Raw genomic sequence first — 22,661 nt, 5'->3', positions numbered from 1 at the left:
GAGAGATATCCTCCCCGCCCTTGATTCCTCTCTTATGGTGTTACTGATGACATATATAAATTCTTTCCTTCTTGGTAGGTATGTTTCTGGGGCTTAAAATGAGCCAGAGATATTAACTATATTGCAAAGTAAATTGCCTCAACTCTTTAAAGAGTATCAACCATCATTAAAATTAGAAATGGTCTCTTGTGTTTCTTTAGAGAAGTTAAATTATACATCCAGATATGACATGAATAAAAACTTTTCTGGATAGAGCAGTTTTGAGAGATTAATCATTGGATAACGAGAGGAAACCTATTGGCTCAGCAACTGCAAAAATACTGTGGGACCAAATGTTGAAAGCAAGTTCCAGGATCAGAGGAACTCTTTCTAGTTTCAATAAAAAAGAAAGAAATGTTAAATAACTCTGCAGCAGCTTAGCATCCTCTGGGCACTAAGGGTCATCCTTAGTTTTGATCTTTGAAAAGAGATTACATAATTTTAAAGCTATTTTTATAGGGGAGAGATTTTTTTTCCCTTAGAAATATGTACTTTTAAAGCAGCTTCACTTCTGTTCTTTTAATTTGAGATATGGTGTCAAGAAAAAGACGAATAAGGGTGATATCATCGTTTTACCCCATTCTGGGCTTGATCTTGCAGTGAAGTCATAATGCTTCATCTATGAAACAACTATTTTCATAATAACAGGCACAAAATCCAATTAAAAATAACCCTTTGGTTCATAAAAATCTCTGTGGGCCAACTTCAAGCTTTTTTTTCTTGCATTATTAAAAATGTGAACAGATTGATTTTGGAAGACAAGGTTTTTAAAAATGTACTTATTAGTCTCAGTTCAAAACAGTGTTACTCATGTAACATAAAGTGCATTGGAAAGCCCACTGCGCTGGGAGGTAAGAATTGTGGTTGTTAGTTCTTGAGCTCCTACTAACAAAAAATTTGAGGGCTGGTGAGTGTTTATTATATACCAGGCACTTTATCTGTTACCTTATTTCATCTTTACATTATCATTAATTTGCAGATGTGAAATTGAAGGCTTAGAAAACTAAAATAACTTGTCTCAAGGTCACACAGCTGAAAAAAAAGGCTGAGTGTCGTTTCAAGTCTGACCTCTCAAAGTCTGCATCATTCTCCTGCATTGCTCTTCTGCAAGCTATGAGACCCCTTGCTTAACCACTGGACTTCTCAGCTGCCCCATATCGAACTGAAGGAGGTGGGAAAAATGTTCTTTGGGATCCCTTCCAGCTGGCTCTACAGAATGATCACACTGTTAGGAAACCGTACATACACTCTGCATAAGACCTGGCAGAAGAAAATCTTTAAGTAATACAGTGCTCTACCTAGGGATGCTGAAATGGCTGTTACTGGGGACGAGTAGAGAAAAAGAGGCCATCTATTTAGGACCAGTTTGTACTCATAATCACTAATTTTATGAGAACACTCAGCTTCTAGTTATCTCAATATTCCTTAAGAGACAAGATAATCTATCTGATCTCTACAGTTCCTTTAGAATATCTAACTTTCACAGATTTGTACAATATATGGAATTGTGAAAGATGGCATAATTTCTGACTTTTTAAAAAATATCTACTTTTCAATGAGAGTGGGACACAATACCTTTATTTATTTATTTATTTTTGTAAGGTGCTGAGGATTGAACTCAGGACCTTGCACGTGCTAAGTCAGCGCTCTACTGCAGAGTCACAACTCCAGCCCTAATTTCTGACATTTTGAGTTGCCAAAATTTTAATGGCAAAGTTATAGTCATTTAAGCTGTCAGTGGTCTGAATTTCTTTGGGAATTTCCTTTTCCTTTGGGGTTATCAAAATATCTCAATTATGCTAACTTCTCCCAGAAATAACATGTGTTATGGACTAAATGTTTGTGCCCCACACTCCAACATTCATATGTTGAATCTCTAACTCTGGAGGTGGTGATGCTAGGAGGAGTGGCCTCTTGGAGGTAATTGGATTTAGATGAGGTCATAATGGCAGATCCCCACGATGGGATGGATGCCCCTCGGAAAACAGGAAGCAAAGATAAGGGAGAAGGCAACCCTCAGGGGCCAGGAAGGAAGCCCTCACCAAAAACTACATCTGCCAGCCTCTGATCTTGGACATGACACCTTTCAGAATTATGGAAAAAAAAAAATGTCTGGTCTTTAAGCCCCCCAGTTCGTGGTATTTTACTAGAACAGCCTGAATAAACTAAGACACTGAGCAACATTTTAAAGGCTTTTAAGAAAGTTCAAAGCACAGTTCCTTAAAGACATCATTCCTTTTGTTTAATAAAAATTACAACTTATATGCAATTTTATACTTGATCCTTACTGTAACCTGAGATTTTGAGATCATTCAACCCCATTAAAATATCCTTCTCACAGAAAATGATCCCATGGGTAGGAGAAGAGAGGAGCACTGAGGGCCAAGTGCCCACAGCTAGTCATCACCAGATTGGGCAGCACAAAGCTTACAGGCTAATGCTATTTTAAAGAATTCCAGTACTTCAACAGGCATGAGAGACAAAGAAGTTCACTGAGCCATCTACGACAAGAGATAGTGACCCAAAGAGATTCGATGACATCTCCAGGGTCACAACTATATAATTGAAGAGTCCATGTCTCTGGATTCCCAGTTTAGTTAACTTAAAAAAAATATCTAGTGAGGTGCTAAGCAAGTCAGTGAGACCCTGTCTCTAAATAAAATACAAACAATAACAACAAAAATAGGGCTGGGGGTGTGGCTCAGTGGTCAAGTGTCCCTGAGTTCAATCCCTGGTGCCAAAAAAAAAACAAAACCTACCTGTTATATTATGCTGATCTAGAGCGAATGTCCCAAAATCTATGTCAATGATTTGGTCATTAACTGTTATTTGTTTTGCATCAAAAGTGAAAACTGAACAAAAAATTAATACAGGTTAGTAAGAATGTTCGTTCTTTTCAACAGAGGTTAATCTAAAACTACAAAATAACTATTTCCTGGTCAGGGATATTCATTGGGTTTACTCATAATTCTGTAGGTAATAATTTATTAATAACACATGGAAGTAGTATTTCAGTTGTTTCCTTAATTCAGTTCAAGTTGACTGTCCTTACACAACCTACCAATGAATTCCAGGTGTCTCTAAGATTTATCTCTAAGAAGCATTGGAATTAACTCCAATTGAGATATAGGACAAATGGAGGAAGAGAGGAAGTATATGTGTGTAGGGGGGAGGAGCTACTTTTCATCTTTATTTGCATATCAGTGCAAATATTAGGTCTTTTTAAAGCATAGTTTCAGAAGAAAGAAAATGGTATGGTATAATTTATAGTTTTTCACTATGGCAAGGGATGACAGAGAAAACTAGATTTTGTCCCTATTTGCTCTCAACTAATTCTGTCACCTTGAACAAATCATTTTTCTTCCCTAGTCCTACTTTTTTTTATACAAGGATGATGGATAAGAGCTTATAAAAATATTTTTCAATGGCCAACTTTAATATTCTGTCATTACTAGACAGATTGGACAGCCTTGAACTATTTCCCCATATTGAGGATACACTAAAAAGGGCAATTTTATAAGTTCTCCGAGTGTATCATAGCTTTATTATCCTCCTCATCATCATGATTCGTAATTTCACTATTTTTGTTTTTGCTTGGGTGGGCCAGTCAGAACCCAATTTTTTTTTCTACCCTAGAATTACTCTACTCAAATAAACTCACAAGGAAAATATTGTCATGTGCTAAAAATGTGTTCCTTAGTTTATATAGCCAAATGTTCACTGGGAACTATGTTTTTATCTTCCTAGCCTCCCTCCCAAAACAACGCACAAAAAAAATCAATAAATGATAGGTCAGAGGCAAAAACCACTCTATTCTGTGTACTGGAGTACCCTTCTTCTATATGGACAAATTTTCTAGGACACTAAATCACAGATCAAATGCTTATGTGGTGCAATAATTAAGTGATACTTAAGGACTATTTTAGTTTAGTTATGGTAAATTATTCTCTCCCTGTTGGAAGAATCAGGTCAAGGAAGGGCAGTGTGGAAACGCTTAGTCAGCATTTCCTCTGAATTCTTGCCTTCCTCAGGACCAGAATCTTATGCTCTGTGAAAATCCAGGAGCTGAATGGGGGCAGTGGTTTTAGCATTACTTTGAAATCCAAGGAATTACTGGTCATAAAAACCACACAAAGCGGGAGTTGCTCTGCTGTTAAAGAAATGGGCCAACTTGCCCCCTGAGACACCACCTGGAACCCCTGGACTCTCTACATAACCCTGTTGTAAATCACAGAACTCATTTCTCCCCTCAGAAAAAGGGATCTTGATCAGAAAATCCAGCAAAGATTTTTAAAAGTCATTTGCAAATAACCTTTTACTTTACAAATTATATTTGTTGTACAAAAATGATTTTGTAGCTGATAAGCTAAAAACTATTTTTCGAGAACTTCATTTTTTTATGCATATCAAGATGCAGGTATTCGAAGCCACCACTCTATTATCATCCCTCTAGCATCACTGCCTGCACTCCCTTGAGGACAACATCCAAATTCATCGACCCTCTGCTGAAGATGGTAGGCTTTTTCTTCGAATGCCATAGGAATTGTGCAATGCATTGATTTCCCTTATTTTCTATCCATTAGGGAACCAAGATTTAGGATTTATACTAAATCTTTCTACAATTTGATACTTTTTTTTCCTGTAAAATTTGTATATTGGCCTTCCTTCCCAATTAATTATTTGTACTCTTTTGGGGAATCACTTTAAATTCAATTTGAAAGTTTGGGGAACAAAAATCAATACATGAAATTACTTAAGGAAGAAAAGCCTAACTTTCAAGAGATGTATGGTAACTAATTCGCCTCTCCCATTCTTCAGATAACTCTATATGAGGTGAGTTGATGTGCTTCAGTACTCCTGTTTACTGGCAGAGCTAAAGGAATACCTGGACCCTAATTTATTTGGGACCTGAATAACATTCATCACATAATTTTCTTGCTAAAATAAGAGATCATTCTTTGATCTCTGCACCTTTCCCTATTTCTTCCTATTTATAAATATACAACAATACTGCTCTAAATACATTTTAAACAGTGGCTAAAACAGGTGTGTTTTATGCATATTTTATTACATTTGGTTCATATGTAGATTCTCACATATTTCAAGGGACAGAAGCAGGCAGATTAAAAAAAAAAAACACAAAACTTGAACTTGGGTAAGAGTCATACTAACCTAGATTCAAAAGCAGATTTTGCACTTTCTGGTTGCCTACACTTTTGAAAGTTTGTTAGCTTCTTCAAGTTTCCCTTCCATCATCCATAAATTTAGGATAATACCTGTCCTATTTCAGAGTTTTTTTTTTTTTGCAAAGACAAAGGGAAATAACAAATCTGTTGTATTAGTTATGTGCCTAGTACTTTGTGTAATTTTAATAAATATTAGTTTACTTTCCCTGCCTTTATAAGGAAATAAGGTAAAGAAAAGTGTATAGGCTGTGCAAACCACCAAAGAATCTACCACTCAACATTTGATTGTTGAAGATACTGTATATTATATAGAGAAATGTATACTGAAAGGAATATGCATAATTTTTATTTAAGGAACATAATACATAGTGTAATCTTTAGAAATTAGGCCATCCAAAATTCAGGTGTTTTGGAACAATTGCCATCTTAGCATGAGAGTTCACAGTATTTGCTTTTTGATATTTAGTTCCCAAAACATTCACCATTAATATGAAAATAAAATACATTTGCAAATGAATCTGATATTCATCAATAAAGACTTTTTAAATCTTTCAGAGTAAAACAAGATGCTTGTAATTCTGCATCCATTTTTATAGGAAATCTTTTGTGCAAATGTTCTATGAACTAGCTAGTCTGGTTTGTGAGTATGGGGTGGGAAGTGGTGACAATAGAGAAAATAAAATAAACAAAGGAAACTTGGAAGTAATGCAAGCAGAAAACTCTCGGACTTGAGTTTTGTAACTGTCTTTGGAACTGAACGATGGATATAGCTGAATAGAAACTTTGGAAACCCACACCAGTTATATTTGAATTTTTGAAATATTTAGATGTGTGTGACGAAAGGCAGAAATTCATCTCTCTACATACCCTTAGGTAGCTATCTCCCTCTAGTGGTATATTTTAAAGATGCCAATCCATGTCTATCAGGCATACAGTCTCTTCAACATATTAAATGTAAATAATTTCTGTCTTATAGCACTACCAAGTTATTTCAACAGCTAATTGAGCATGATAATTCTGATGGGTGTTTCTGCAAAGCTATCACCTAACAAACTGCATAGGTAACAGGAGGATAGAAATTCATATAATTTGTCTTCTGGAAATGATCCATTTACTCTCTCCAATTTATTAATAATAGGTTAGGTCTTATTACAACCATCTGTTTTAAAGATTGGCATCAGTATGAACATGGATCCTTAAGCTTCCATAGTTTTGATATGAATTATGAAAAAATACTAGCATCACTTTACACATGTAAATGGTTCTATATTTATGCACAGATACTCATTTTTTTTAGAAAATTAAACTGACTGCAACACTATAACAACTTAGAATTTTGAGATTTTAAAGTGGAATATTCCATATTTTATCTTTTATTTATCCTATCTAGTTACTCCTATTTATTATGGGTACCATTACCCACATCCAATTAATTTAGTTTAAAAGTTATTGTACCAAACACTGATATGAGCATTAGGAATGCCTCAACTCAGAGTCTAAAGGAACTTATATCCTAATAGATCAGGAGTCAAAACACTATTTCTCTAAAAGACCAGATAGAAAATATTCTTGGCAAGCCTTGTGGTCATTATTTCAATTATTCAACTTTTATAGTGTGAAAGAAGTCATAGAACATCTGTCAACAAATGTGTGTGACTGCTTATAAATAAAACTTTATTTGAATGAATGACAGCCTGTGGGCTGTCATTTTCAGGCTCCTAAACGACACACACAAATAAACAGACAACTCAAAATTTCCTTTCCCGTAAACTTTTACATTGAGTATTAAATGAATAATAATAGAAAAATAGTTAAAAGTTTAAGAGTCAGAAAACCCGAGTTTTAGATTCATCATTAACTCTACATAACCAGAATTATGCTAGTTGGTCTAACTTTTATTACTCTAGGTCTTAGTTGTCTTATCAGTAAGAATATGAATAAATAAAACAGAAATAAAAACTGAAAGAAATTTTAAAAGTATTGAGAAGATTGTAAGATCAATTGTAAGGTCCCTCTACTACTAAATCTAGAATGCATTAGTCTCCTTTTCTGCAAATTTAGAAGCTTTCATTAAAAAGCTTGATGTTTGTGCTTGTGTGTGTGTGACAGACACTGAGAGACAGTGGGCAAAACTAGGTCTTTATATCCACTTTCCCAGGTAATAACAAGTTTTATTTGGCAGTTGACTCATCCTGTAGTGGGAGGCAGGACCTTGTGGGAAGCTGGAAACAAGCCTTGTCATGGTGACATGATAGGAAGAGAGACAAGCCCTGGAAACACAAGAAAGAGTATCACTGTTTGATGCCTGAGTCATGGTTCTTGGCAGCAGCACTTCCTATTTGTAAATGACAGGAGGATGTATTCCTCAGGTTGTAATTATGATGCCCTTAGCCTGCCATTTGACTTTGCTGTTAGTTTTTTGTTTTAAAATAATTACTTTAAAATAATCTAATGTTTAAAAAAATATTAAGGGACAGAAACGTCTCATTAAAGATTTTTATTTCATCTCTCTTGATTTTTAGATATTAGGCTGGAAGTAAAATCTTTTTGCTTTTATTTATGAGTCAGCTTTTATTTATTTATGAAAAATTTAATTGCAAATTAGAATTGGATATGTAAATCACACTTTCAGATTCTTCTTTTGCTGCTCTCTTACATTATTACAGGTACCAAAGCTACATAATTTGTGGCTCAGTGCACATTGAAAACATGGAGGCCCTGATTTCCAAATGCAAGAACCTCAATATAGTGACAGCCAAGTATTAAGCTGACTAGCAGGCCCTTCTAGGTATAGGGGCCTGGGTCACTGCACACGTTGCACATTGTTGAAGCCAGTCCTGAAGCATCCTTTAGTAAGTTCTATATTTGGGAATGTGCAAACAAAATCCATCAATTATCCATATAAGAGGCACAGTAGAGTCACTTTCCCCTTACTGCCTGCATTTAATGACAGTAATGACATTCTCCAGGATATCAGAGAAGCTGTCCTCAGCCTGCCTTGCTGGCCAGGCCTGGTGCCAGTCACCAACTGGGCTTGGTGACAGATCTATGTCCCAAGAACCAGAAGATGGAAGACCTGCTGAGCCCTGTAACTTCTCCCTCTCTTCCCCATTTCTTCTCAAGCTCTTCTAGGTTTAATCAAGGATATATTAATGAGAAGGTTAAGGATCAGGAATGTCCTCCTACAGAGATAATTGCCTTTCCTTTGCAAAAAGACATTTATAAAGACCCAAAGGACAGATACATTTCTTTGCACTAAAAATACTATCATTACCCTACTTACATGTATGATTGAACGAATGGTGTGACCCTACTTAGTGTACAACCCAGAGAAATGAAAAATTGTGCTCCATTTGTGTACAGTGAATCAAAGAACATTCTGCTGTCATGTGTAACTGATTGAACAAATTTTAATACCAGGAAAAGCCCATCCCCAATTGTACAGTAAGCTGAGGAAATAATATAAAGGCACACATTAAGCTTAGACATGGCTGCTTTTCAAAAACAAACACTAACTATAGAAGAAAAGTATTGTATTAACTTTTAAAAATCCACTGGAGAAATTTGTCAGAGGCTGATTACATTGTATTAGTTTTCATTGCCTTATTATTTAAATCCCTCCTGGGTTTTATCTACTTTCTAAAACGTTTATATCTTGGTTGGGTGCAGGTGTTCCCATGGGTTTGTATCCTACCTCTACAGGGGCTTAGCTGTGTGACCCAGAACAAACTACTCACATCTGTGCATCTCAGTCAGTATTCTTATCTGTAAGATAAGCTAATAATTTCACAATATAAGAATTTCACAATATAACTGGATTGAATGCAGATTAATCATGAAAAACCACACCTGGTATATGGTAAGCTCTCAACTATAATAATGATAATAACTATTATTATCAATATTATGTTGTCTTTTCATTGAGTCCAAAATCTCAGGGAAAATATGCTACAACCTCTAGCTCAGTGCCTTGAGCATAATAACCATTCATTAAGTATTTGTTGAATGAGGTTGTTTAGATTTTGAAGGATTTTTAAAAACAGAATATGAAATATCTCTTGATTTTAAGTTAAGCCAAAGAGTTGATCAACTTTTAGTGCCTTCATTCACAATGAATGATCAATACACAGAGACTGCTGTCCCCTTGTTCCGGTATTTAAAAGCATGGAATCTGATAATTCCTATTGTTGGAGAACATGAACAATTTGCTTAGTTGTCTGGATAATTATTTCCACAGCATTTTTGTTTAGTTGTCTTGAAAATAACTTAATAACACAAATAGCCGAAGAGAGCGAAATGACCTGAGGCCAGCAGTTGGTAACTTTATGTGCAAAATAATTAGTTGGCTTAGGAACTGGGGGAACTCAAGGCTCAATGAGTATTTAATTATGAGAAAACACGGATCATATAGGTAAAAAGACCTGGCCTTGGAGAGCTGTTAAAACTGCCTCCCAGAGACTTGTCCACCATTTTCCTAAATTATAACCTTATTCAAGTATGCAGAGAATAAATTTCAGCCTTTTAGATGCCTCACCTCTGTTCCATTTCTGGCTAAATATCAGAGCTGTAGACAAATGAACAAACTAGATTTGAATGATCTACCAAGAAACTTTTGGTCTGTATAGATTTGACATTGATTGTACCTATTTATAACAAACCAAGATAAATATTTCTGATACAAATACATTTCAATGTGAAAAGCATACATCTTAAGAACTACAATTTACCTTTCAAGAATACATATTTACAACACAGTAAAAATGGACACAGATTAAATAAATATATTACTACAAGAATGTTTTAATAATAGCTATCTTTAAATCTAATCTAGCTCAACTGGCAAGTTTTGAAAGAGGCATAATATAATAAGTCTAATATAATGAAATAAAATTTGGACTGTGATTTTATTTTAAGGAAAAAAGTTCATTTCCAAGAAATGCTTATCACATAATAAGATAGCTAACCAGTATAAATTTAACTATTAAAGAGTTAATGTGCTTATTTAATCAAGCATTATATATAAACTGAAAATGTATTCAGTATCACTATAGTACGGAAAAAGGGTTATATTGATTAATATTAATATATAAATGTGACTTGTACAATATCTACACAATACCAAACTGAATAAAAAAGCATATAGATACTAATCATTTGAATACTTACGAATACTTAAACTGATATTCCATAAATTGTCAGGGATTATAGAAACAAATGCAAAAATTATTTGATGAAATGTATGATTAGTTATATAGTTATTTGCATGGAAAGGTGAAGAAAAAATATATATATTTTGCATAATACAAGGACAATGACTTCACTTGTGTTTTACTTTGCTTATTAAAACAAGTTGAGGATCACTAAGTATGAGACTGAATTCACAAAATTTAGCACACTCTCAATTGTTTGGAATATTCTAAAATAAGCTTTTTGGAAATTAAGGAGCATAGTTAAAATAAATAAATAAGCCTAAGTTCTTGCCTTTGATTTAATTTTTCCCTTCTTTACTTTTCACTGGGAAGTCATAATTACACTTAAAAATCTACTTCTCAGTATTTTTGATAAACTGTGTAGAACGATTTCAGGAATATTTTGTCTTTAGAGTTGTTTTCTTTTTCAATGAAGGCTAAGGACATACAATCCATGATAACATACTTGTATCCTTCATGTAAGAATCAGAATGATAATATAATGATATGATTTACTAAAACCTGATTTATTTTAATTTTAATACTATAATAACAGGTTGTGATAACAATTTTTTTTAAAAAGATTACCGTTGGCTTATTTACTAGGCTGAATTTCAGTCACTAACTTGAGTACTATGATTCCACTTGGCCATTTATTTGAGTAATTAAAAATACTGAATTACTTCTTTGTCTTTGAATCAAAGTCTTGTAAAATGAATGGCTCACCTTACTGTCCAGAAATGCTCTAAAAAGATAATGGCCCAGCTACAGCAGTGATAGTTATAAATCAAATCATAAGCAGAATTAACTTGGTTTATCTGAAGAGCCAGTGTGTGGAAGCCTCTTAGAGCTGGTCAGGCATGTGCAGGTTGCTGGGTAATCTTCCTATGGTAAGATGATGGTATGCTTTCCCTTGGGGGGTTATGATTAATGAGGATAACTGACACCTACAAATCTAGAAACATCTTGTCATGTATGGCTCTTCCAATCTGGTTGATTCCTCAAGATTTTGGTCACAGAAGATGCTAGTCAGTTTTCACTTAAAAAAACACTGAGATCACTGATGTATTAGTGTAGAATTCACTTTTGTACATGTTTTCTCCCTACTCTCTTTTTTCAACAACCTCAGTGACCTGGAATTGCTTTATATTACTTTGGCCTAAAATGTGAGATAACCAACAGATTTTAAAATATGTATATTATATTCACATAGAGGATGTAATGTTTACAATATGTTGCTTAAATTAAAGAATATGATACAAACACAGTTGTACACTATGACCCTATATTTATAGGGTGACTTACTGAATTGCATTTTCAGGAAAAGTAGTTGAATTTATGAACACAGTATTTAGCAAAGTATTTCCAAAATCTCACTTTTTTTTTCCCTTTCTGTATGGTAGATTATACCCAGGGCTTCACATGTTAGTCAAGTGTTCTACCACTGAGCTACATTCTCAGCACTTTTACCCCTTTTATTTTCTGAAACAAGGTCTTACAATATAGCTTAGCTGGTTGGCTTGGAATGTGCCATCGTCATCCTTAGCATCCCAAGTAGCTGGATTAGAAATGTACACCACCACACTAGGCTGTTTTTAGCTGTTTTGAAATGAGGTTTTTGTGTTTTGTTCATGTTATTGTAATCATTATCATGGTCTTACTTTTTACTGGTCTGCTTATTTCAACACTGTCTGTATTCTAAGAGAATGTTCACGTAATTTTATTAAATGATTTCTTCTTCATGTTTTCAACTGGGAACTTTTATAATTTATGAAACATTTATAACAGCAATTTTTAGTCATCTCACTATAGGATGTAAATTTTATAATGTTTGAGTTTTAAGTTTCATTTGCATAAGTTACTGCCTTTTCACTCAATGTCATGTAAAACATTACAGAATTCTTCAGATTCTTTAAAGGTACATATTTATTCACATTACAAATTTTCTGATTTCAAAGACGTTGATTTCTCTGTGTATCCGATAATTAAATGATGTGAGTTTTACTAGCTACCTACATTCTTCCTATGCAAAATGTAAAATAAATTGTTAATTCTTATTTGAAATGTACATTTCTAAAGTAATTTTAACCGTAAATATTATCTATAGGAAACTGACTTTATAATTTAATTAATTTAATAGTAATATGCATGCAAACATTTTGAGTTTGTATTTAGATTGATCTTTGGGAAAGGGGATGGAAAGGTGAAAAATTCTCATTTATATGAATGATACATTCAAAGAACAAGTAATAATAAACAAATAATCCAATAAACAAATAAGCACAATAAAAATAATAGTCATTTATGTACTTTGAGCCTTTCTTAATGAACTTTCAGGGAAATCATTTTCACAGTACATTTTTTTTATCCATTTTGCTTTTGTTATCATTGATAACAAGTGAAAAGAATGTAAAAGACTTCTGTCCACTGAACCTTTCAATCCCCAAATTCTTTGGTGGTGGTTCCATGCATTTTCTCCCCCAGTTAAAAGAGATTTGCCCATTTCACTTATGTGCCACATGTTAACCAGTAATATATGGAAGAAGTTGTATTTTATGGCTAAACTGAAAACATTTTTAGTCATATAACTTGAGAAAATCAGCTTTTGTAGGGCTTGTAGGTCTTTGTAGGCCTATATATGTAGGCCTACGACCCCCTAAGGAGAGTGTGCTACCTGGTCCCCTGCACTAAGGATAGCTGATTGGATCAACAGTGGGCATGTGCCACCAAAGCTAAAATATGTTGGGTGACTCAGGAGATGAGTTAATTTGACAACTCTGTCCAATGGGACAAGGATAAGTAATGAATCTGCTAGATTCTTTTTCTAGGAGAGTTTCAGTACATAACACAAATAGAACCATCAGCTGAGGAAACAGCAACTATAACAACAACAAGCATGCATAGGAAAGCAGAGGTTAGGAACTATGAGGGAGAAAGCACCAATGAGCAAGTAGAAGATGCGGAAAACTAAAGGCTCAACAAAAGCAGAAGCAAGTCATTAAAAAGAAGAGTAGCACAGATGCCAGAAAGAGGGAGGACAATAAGTGACACAATGGCAAAACATTGAAAAGGGAGTTTTGGGTAACAGAGGGATGGCAAGATATCCTGACCAGTTAGAACAACACTGTGTGCTGAACAATCTTCCTGTTCTTGAACAAGGCCTGTCTGTGTTGTGACTGAAATTATTTCTTGTTTATATCACTGATTAGTATGTCCTTGTCGTCAATATTCATTACCTAATGTAACATGCATTACTCATTACCTAATGTCATGTTTTTATTTTTTTTGATATTGAAAGAATTTAACCCAGTTTAAATTCATATAAAATGTAATAGGAAACAATATTATTGTTCCCAAGTTTTGATCAGGAATGACCTTTAGGAAGTATTTTTAATAAGGAGATAAGAATACTAAGCAATATGGAGCTCAAATGCTCAAAAGTATATAGTCTCTTAAATGGGTTAGAAATACCCTTTTAATTTCTAGTAAAAGTTACCAATTGGCTTAAAAAGTCCTTCCTTTGTATGTAATAGTATCATTCAGCCTAAAAGACTTTGGCAGCATGACTCCTGAGTTAATAAGAAGTGAATTAAAGAGTTTCTGTTGTATCAAAAACAATTCTAAATTTTAGAAAAACTGAGGAAACCTAAGCCCAGAAGTTTGTATAGCTACATAAATATTTAAGTAATAAATTATCTGAATCAAAAACTTTTTTAAAAAAATTAAGATTCTTCAAGGTCTTCAAAATTTTTCACTTTCTGGAATTTAGATCATGGTGTTGTATTGAAGAATACTTGTGCTCCTACAGCTGAAAGCCACTTACCCTAGCTTTCATGCAGTTAAGTGGACAAAGCCATCACCTTCTGAATTACCATCTCATTCAGTAGATAGCAGATTCACACTCCTGCTTAGTGGTCATACAGAAAATTGAAACCCATGATCATAATATTTGTTTGTATATTCTATGACTGGCAAGCAATTGATAAGGTATACATTATTAACAATTTCTTTTTGAGTAAAATTAGGAATTCTAAAATTGAAGAAAGATGTGTAATCTATACTTTTCCCCATGAGTAATACTTTAGATTACTACTGAACATTAATACTGTCCTAGGGATGAGAGGCTATGTTAAATTCAAGCTGTGGGGTACTGATTAGTCTGTTTCATACTATGGAAGTTAACTTTTATGACTTGAGTCATTACATTTGCACAAAAGTAAAAAACTCAACGTTCCAAATACAGAAAAAAAAATACTGTGTCATTTAAAGCTAATGAAATTCTAATCATATATCTTACAATGACGTAAGCTAAATACAACAGGAAAAAAGCTTACTAATATCAAGGAATGTCTAATTCAAATTTTTACTCTTGATTTTCTGTATTCATTGACAATGTGTTAAAATGCTATCTACATTTAGAGGAAGGTGACCAGAAACAAAAAAAAAAAGGGAAAAAAAACTGAAAAGAAGAAATTCAAAACAATGAATGAAGCAGCCAGTGTTTAGAAACCAGCTCTAGCAATGCAAAAAATAAAACTATTGGACCAACGTGCAGTGGTCTCATACACTGAATAACAACTGCTTGTATAAAAGAAAACTCTCCTCTCACATAAACCAATAAAGGAATATCAAATTCATAATGAAATGTTTTATATTTTTTCTGGCAATTTCTATCCAGGCCGTTTTTACTATGCCAACACTCAACAGTGAAAGAGCATTTGTTGAATCTGATCAACACTAATCTGGAATTGTGAATTACTTTCAGCATAGCTTTTTGCAGTAGCAATAAGGAAATGCTTTACTGAATAATAACTAAGCCTGAATTCAAGATGAAGTTTCAACTTGCATAAGGGTAATCTTTTAGAATGCTGCAACATTATATATTTCCATATAAGCAATCAGTAAACTGTTCACCCAAATAGAACAAAAGTCATCTACTTTTTAAGTTGCCAGTGAGTATTTTATTGCCCCATCTATGTAGCCATCCAACTATGGAAGAAAACTGTACTCTTCTTTAAATTTTATGTAAATTTTAATATGTGGATAATTCAAATATGCTTCCTTTAAATTTCATTCCAATTTTGAAATTTTTCTAAAGATCATTGTCATGTCCAATTTACTTTGCTGGTTTTAGCTATTTTTTTTTCTGTCAGAAATATATGAACTTGCTGGGTGTGGTGGCACATGCCTGTAATTCCAGTGGCTCAGGAGGCTGAGGCAGGAGGATCTCGAGTTCAAAGCCAGTCTCAGCAACAGCAAGGTGCTAAGCAACTCAATGAGACCCATTTCTAAATAAAATACAAACAGAGCTGGGGATGTGACTCAGTGGTCAAGTGCCCCTGAGTTCAATTTCTGGTAAAACTCCCCCTAAAAAATGATCTCTTTCTATGTTTCATATTCAATTGCTGTTATATTTTTGTTAAAGATCATAATTTATAAAACTTTCTTTTATTCTCTTCCTCTGTATATATTTTCAATGAAAAATAACCACCACAAAAATCAGCTGTGTTTGTATTTTCATCTTCCTTTATTCCTTGAGTACTTTCTATCCTAGCTGGTGGACAGGCATTGACTGATAAATGCTTCCAAACAAGGGATTATTATACATGATGGGGGGTAGAGGTGGATGACTTCCTTTTACTGCTCTCTGCTCTGCAGGCACTTCACAGCTGCTCTGAACTGAATATTTGCTTCATGTTAGCAAGCGCCAGTCCCCAGAAATTTCCTCATATCTTCTTAAGTAGCTTGCCAAATGGCAGCCCGATCAAAGCAATCTAATATGGCTTAAGTGCCACTGGTTGACATTTTGCTTTCTTTTATTGCATTCCATTTTTATCAACATAGAAAAGTTGGTGATAACTAATATCCAGTTGATCTTTTCATTCTGGTAATAAAATGATAATACAAAGATCTTATTATCTGTCCCAGACATCCATCAAAGTACGTTTTCCAATAACACACTGCTCAGAATGTTTCTTATCAATCTCCATGTCAAAAGTGAGGTTAAGTACTTGCCCTCAGATTCCCTTTTGTCTCCACTACATGGGCACTGAAACACAACAAGAATTTGAACTTCAACCCTTGACATTTTGTCCACATTAATGTCATCTGGAATTTTGTCATTTCTGCATCTTAGATAAACTACTTTCTGTGAGAAGCCAAAAGGAGTTGGATGTTCTGCCTCCTAAAATAATGGTTTTAACCCCAGAGAATTTTTATTCTTCTAGGAAAATAAGAGGAATGAGTACAGGAGAAAGCAAACTCATTATAAATGGGGAAGTAAGAAGAGTAAATGGGTAGGAAGGAGGAGCAGGTGGGCAGAAGAGACTCATGCATAAGGTGTAAGGAAAGTCAAATAAAGCAAACAAGCAACTCACAGATCGTGAGTTCATTAAAATCCATTTCTCTATGGATGTACAAGTGGCCCTAAACCTTCCTGTGAGCAGAAGAATATTCTGTGATTATGCTATCATTTTGGAAAAACAAAAATTATAGAAAACAATTACAGAAAAAAAGTATAAAAGCCTCTTTGTATCCAGTATACCAAATAGTTACTGAGCATTAATACTCAGCTACAGTTGATAGAAGCAATGTTAGTTTTCAAATTTTCAATGCATGTAAACCTTCAAACTTCAGAACACAAGATTTTTAAGGAATAACAAGAAAGAAAAAAATTGAACTATTTAATCAAGCAGTACACCACTAACAAGGCCAAATTTTCAGGAAAAAAAAAACATAGCCTAACATGTTTGGTTTTATTGTTTGGAATTAGTGGGCTTCAGATTTGAAATTGTTTGGAATTATTGAGCATCTTGGTCTCAGAGTTACCAAGACATTGGGCTATGTTTTTTGGCAAACAAAAAGAATGCAGAAATAGACCAAAGGCCTGTGCAGACCCTGCTAATAAAGCACTTAAAAGAATTTCACAAGGAATAGAAAATTCCTTTTGCATTCTTTATACTTTAAAAGACTTAATAAGTTCATTCACTACTATGAACCAAGAAAGAGGCTGTCAAACACTAACCTTTTCATGCAAATAATTCTTGAAAATAATTTGTTAATATTCAGTATGTTAGTATATATTTTTATGAAAATTTTTATAAGTCTATAATTTTTTCATTAATTCAAACAATTTTCCTTCTTATGTTAAAAGAATGAGTCTTTATAATCATTTCCCATCTATCTTTATTAAAATCTCCTACACTGTTCAGGGAAGAAATTATCAGAGTTAAAAGATGGTGCCCCTGTTAGCAACTTTGATATAAAATTATTGAATCATGACATTTATTTTCAATACTGGAGATGATGGAAGAGGCAAGGTTAATCTAAATGTCCCTTTATTCCTATCCTGAAGAGAGAGTCATAGATAATATATCTTTATTCTTATTTTCTAATTCATAAATTTTCAAAAACTGCCCTAAATCTAATTCCAAATTGCAGATACTAAACATCTTTTAGCCATGGTGTAAGCTAATGTATATCTGTGAACTCATACTGGTCTGGGATTGTGGGCAGACACATTTTGTTTGCAATCAGAAAGATCAAAACACCCATTTTGACTCTGGAAAGGCCACTATTCATAGATATGGCTCATTTTAAAAAGTACCCTATCCATGCATGAAAACAAGTTTTTGACTTTTAAATGAAAAGAGGCTATCTTTCTTCCATTTAAAGATTCTCGATAGCTTTGCCTGTAAGGGGGTAAATTGTGGCAGCAAAGAATCTGAAAAGAGACAGTCCCAGGAATTCAAAACTGTCCTTTTTCAGAGCAGCTTAACAAAGGGCTGTCCATGGAAGATTCTATCACTGCATCAGACACAGGAGTGGCTGAGAAAGAAACATATCTGCCATCTCTTCCAGTCCTGCAGGTTTGAATATAAGCAGTTACATCCTTCTCACCCATACTTCAATATCTAAAATTGGAGATCTAATACTATGTGTGTTTTACTTTCCATATCAAATACAGATGCCGTAAACTTGGGGGATGGAGAGTGCAGGAGGAGAAGATGACTGTAGAAAATACTAAGCAATTTTAGGGTGAACGTAGGAAAATTTGTCTGAGAAGGTTTCTCTTCAAACTTAAATAATTGAGAGTTTAATATTAGCTCTCAATGTAAGATAATCATTTCTGTTATGGCTTATATATTTCCTGCGGCAATTTTCTTAAAGACATCAATTGAAGCACTTCATATTAATCTCACAACACAGCTGATATCATAATTATGTTACAATTTTTAGAGAAGGTGGTGTTATATAGCTGTGATTTAATAAATGTACATTAATCTCAGTTTCAGGCAAACCTCAGACTCACAGAGAATACATATAATAAATCAGGCTTTCATTCAACTATGAGTTTGAATAAAATACAGATATTTTAAATTTATTTTTATTGGGTAGCAAATGCACTGCAGGTAGAAACGTTGGCTGATTTCATCACTGTACGTTAGGGTTGCCTTATTTGTTTTGCGAATTCCTACATTTCCTCAAAATTGAGTCTTCTTCATTAAAGTTCCCAACTACATCTGCTCACTATTTCCCAAATAAGACAAAGGTAAAGAAAATGACAACATTACCTGGTCATTGAATGTTATTTCCAGTGACTGCTGTCCACTTAAGGCATGTGCAGTCCTGTCCAGTTGTGCACTGAAAGCTCATAATCATTCATTCAATATTAAAGTAATTTAAGTATAACTCATATTCTTTAAAAGGGGAAACTTTAAACCAGCAAAAATCTTGTCTTCAAAGTTATTCTTCTGTAGACTATCCAGAGGAAAAACCAGCTCCCCTTAATACCAGAATCTCATGGCACTGGCCAAATGAGTACATGAGTCTATGAGGGTACTATTATGATATATATCAGAATCACATTTGATTTGGTTAATTCATCAATTGTTAGTGTTTAAATAGTAACATTTTATGAATTTCATGATCTATGTTTAATGTAAATAAAAGAAAATAATATATAAGATAGAGGTCTAGAAAAGCATATTCCCCAACATTTTTTAAGATCAAGAAAATCTGTAGTTGCATTGAGGAGTAAATCTGACTTTGTGAGAGAGTATGTCATGAGTTGACATTTTGCCTACATCTACGTCTCAGAGCTGAAAATAAAGTGGATCATGGTGTAAGACTTGCAAAATGTGTAGTCCTCTTCAAAATGTGTAAAAGAGATAGGATTAAAAAGGAGATAAGGCATACTTGAAAAATTCCATTTGTATGGGAGTTTAGAGAGGTTATTTTCAGGAAATGTTCTGTTTCAGATGACTTTTTAATGCCTGGCATGTTAACTATATTCTGTAAAAGATTTAATGTCCTAATTCATTTACCTTTTTATTGTGATTGGACAGATTGACTTTAAAATACATCACTGCAAATGTGAGCTGTATGAATACAAATACGAGCATTTGCAATAGAATGAGTTTTATTAGAAAAATCGTCTTGCTTTCGCCAATTTAAGACCACCATTTTGTTCATCAGAAGACTTACTTCCATTTGGAAACACAGCCTAAAGTTTGGGAAATAAGTTCCATTAACTCACACTCAGCCTTCTTCCAAGGAAATAGAACACTGTTTTACCAGGGTAGTGAGTGATGAGAAGTTTATTAGAGTCATTTTATTAAATAGCTAATGACTTTGTGATCACTGGAGATTTCTTTATGTGGTCAGCAAAACCTGGAAAAGAAAAACCTAAACATTGATGTAAAGAAATAAAATAAATGTACTTTTTAGATAATGCTACAACTCAAAATAAAATCACAGTCCTTATCTCCTTTCAGATCTCTAGTCCAAGTTCAAACAAAACTCAGTCCATGCATCTTTTCTGACTCATCATTTGGCATGCATATCACAGATTTGAAGGGTTTTGGTTATTTTTGCAGATATATGATAGGGATGTAAAAATTCATTATGTAAATAGTCTTAATGATCAAGGATGAACTCTTCCATAATTTTGTAAGAACATAGAGCTTGGAAAAACACATTTTGCTATGTACAACTTTGGTTGAGTTTAGAAGGATTTAATAGTAATTCTCAAAGTGAGAGAAGTTAAGCACTTGCTTTCCATATTTTAGAGAGAAAAACTAATGAAAATAAGATTCACAGTATTTTCTACTGGAGTCCCAGATTTGGCAAAACAAATGTTACTTGAAGTATCTGAAAGTTTACGTAGGTGTTTGCACTTTCCCATGTGAATGGGAAATGCAGTGGGAAACTCTTCAGCTGTATGATCTTCAAAATGAATTTTTACAACCCAGATGATGGACTGGTCTACTTCAAAGGTGAGATCATGAGTTTTCTAAATGCATTTCTCTTGCTTTCTCTCTTTTTTCTTGACTAGCTTACATCATAATGGAGGAATAACATTTTAAAAATTTTGAATAGGCACTTACTGGAATTACAGTTAATCCTGATACAATCTAGATGGGGAAGAATAGATGAAAAATGAAAATTTATCCTTCAAGGTAATAGCTGCAGACATCCAATAAAATCACAGTCCACCCTTCCGGGGACAGACACATGCAAATATGGCCACTCTATATAATTATACTTTACATACTTCTAGATCCCAGAATTATTCTTATAAAACTGCAACATTGGAAACAACAGTAGAATGTTTTAAAAAAATGGCCACTTCAAACAAAGCTACATGGTGACAAATCTAAGTGAATAAAGAGTAGTTAACTGTCAAAGATGCTTGACTTAGACTGGTTGCAACTTTCTCCCCATCTGTGAAAGAACATATCACTGTTTTCAGCAAAATTAAAAAGTGCTCCGTCACAATGGGGTGCAGTGCAAGCTCAGCTAGGCTCAGACATCTTGGACCTCCAAAATCTAATATCCCACAAAGGCCAACACAGTCCTTCAGAATTGAAATGGTCAAATGGAGAGCAAGGTAAAATTATTGTCATTTTACCCTAATGTTTGATTTTTGTTTGTTTGTTTCTTAATTTTATTTGCCTGGGTGCAAATAGGTAATAGCGAGATGTTGGCTGGCTTCTATACCTTGTATTAATTGGAGGAAGAGTAAAACAACTGTATGTAACCTTTAGAAATGACAATGGTTAAGGGTTAGTCATTCTTCTGAGCCCACAAGCCTATGCCTTTCTTGGAGCTACCAATGTTACCCCTATGGAATAAGGGTCATGATGAGCACTGCTGTTGATTTTCCCTTTCTTATAAGGGACAAGCAAGTACTAGAAGATCAGAATATCTAGTGTGGATAACACAGACTGTGATTACAGTAGTTATTTTTTTGAAAAAAAAAACTGCATGGAATGTTTGTGTTTATCTATAGTATACACTTGTTGGCTTTGGTTTTAATATTTAATGCCTTTGGGGAACATGAAAAACATAAACCTAGATTCTGTTTCCATATAGCTGAGTTTGTCATGTGTCGTCAACCGCATCAGAAAAGTGGTTGCAAACAGCCAAGGACCAGCCCCTACACAACTCTTTCTACAGAATGCTTTGCTGTTAAAAATATTCCCAGGAGTGTTTCCACTTAGATTAGCAGTCTCTTGACTGCAATTAGGTTGATTGCTTTTGATTGACTTGTAGTAACCTAGCATTGTCACTAGAGGGAACTCTAACAGAACAGAAGAGGATAGTGCTGTGTGTTAAGTAGTTAAAGAAAAAAAAGAACTTTATTATTTAACTTAATATCACTAGTGTTAGTTGAATGTAATTACATGCAAGAAACTATCAATGGGTGGATTTTATATTTTATGAGTTACCATTCTGCCCAACACAATTTGAAATTGTAGGTAGGGTTTGTCATAAATGTCTCATGTCATCACATTTGACAAGTGTTTTTTTATGCATCTATGTGGTTTAAAATGTTTATTTTCCTTCCTCTGTTTATTCATTGCTATGTGTGCTTAACACTTTCTTGAAATACAGTAAAACCTCATTCATTTTTACTCCTCTTATTTGGAGTTAATATTAATATTGATACTTATTGGGCAGAATATTAAGTCTTCATTTTGTGGAAACTCAGATCTCCTTTAGAAAAATTTAAATAAAAAAGAAATCCTGTAAACAAACCACACTTTGAAAGTCCAAGTTCGGGATCTGAACTGATTTCAAGTACTTTGCTGTGAGATGATGTCATATTTTGCAAAAAACAATGTGCTAATTATGAATAAACCATATTCATCCATTAAAATCAGCCTTTTAAGCCCTTTCTTTGACAAGATTTTTCCAGTTATTAATTTGTGATTTTCAATCTAATTGAAAAAGATAAACTGCT

General features: G+C 33.9%; 1 protein-coding gene across 41 annotated transcripts in view; it reads right to left on the bottom strand.

Annotated features, from left to right (window-relative positions):
• Nrxn1 (neurexin 1) overlaps positions 1-22,661 on the bottom strand; it is a 1,065,676-nt gene that overhangs the window by 549,237 nt on the left and 493,778 nt on the right. For 32 of the 41 annotated variants that reach the window (XM_078029183.1, XM_078029182.1, XM_078029185.1 and 29 more), the window contains one exon: positions 20,803-20,829. The exons of the other annotated variants lie outside the window; for them this stretch is intronic. In XM_078029183.1, coding sequence (XP_077885309.1) covers positions 20,803-20,829 — 27 coding nt within the window. The remainder of the gene's footprint in view (positions 1-20,802; positions 20,830-22,661) is intronic. 41 annotated transcript variants of the gene reach the window in all.

The sequence above is a fragment of the Ictidomys tridecemlineatus genome, chromosome 12 (assembly GCF_052094955.1).
Source record: "Ictidomys tridecemlineatus isolate mIctTri1 chromosome 12, mIctTri1.hap1, whole genome shotgun sequence".
NCBI classification, from domain to species: domain Eukaryota; kingdom Metazoa; phylum Chordata; class Mammalia; order Rodentia; family Sciuridae; genus Ictidomys; species Ictidomys tridecemlineatus.
Note: the sequence above shows the minus strand (reverse complement) of the source record. Positions and strands in the feature narration are given on the sequence as shown.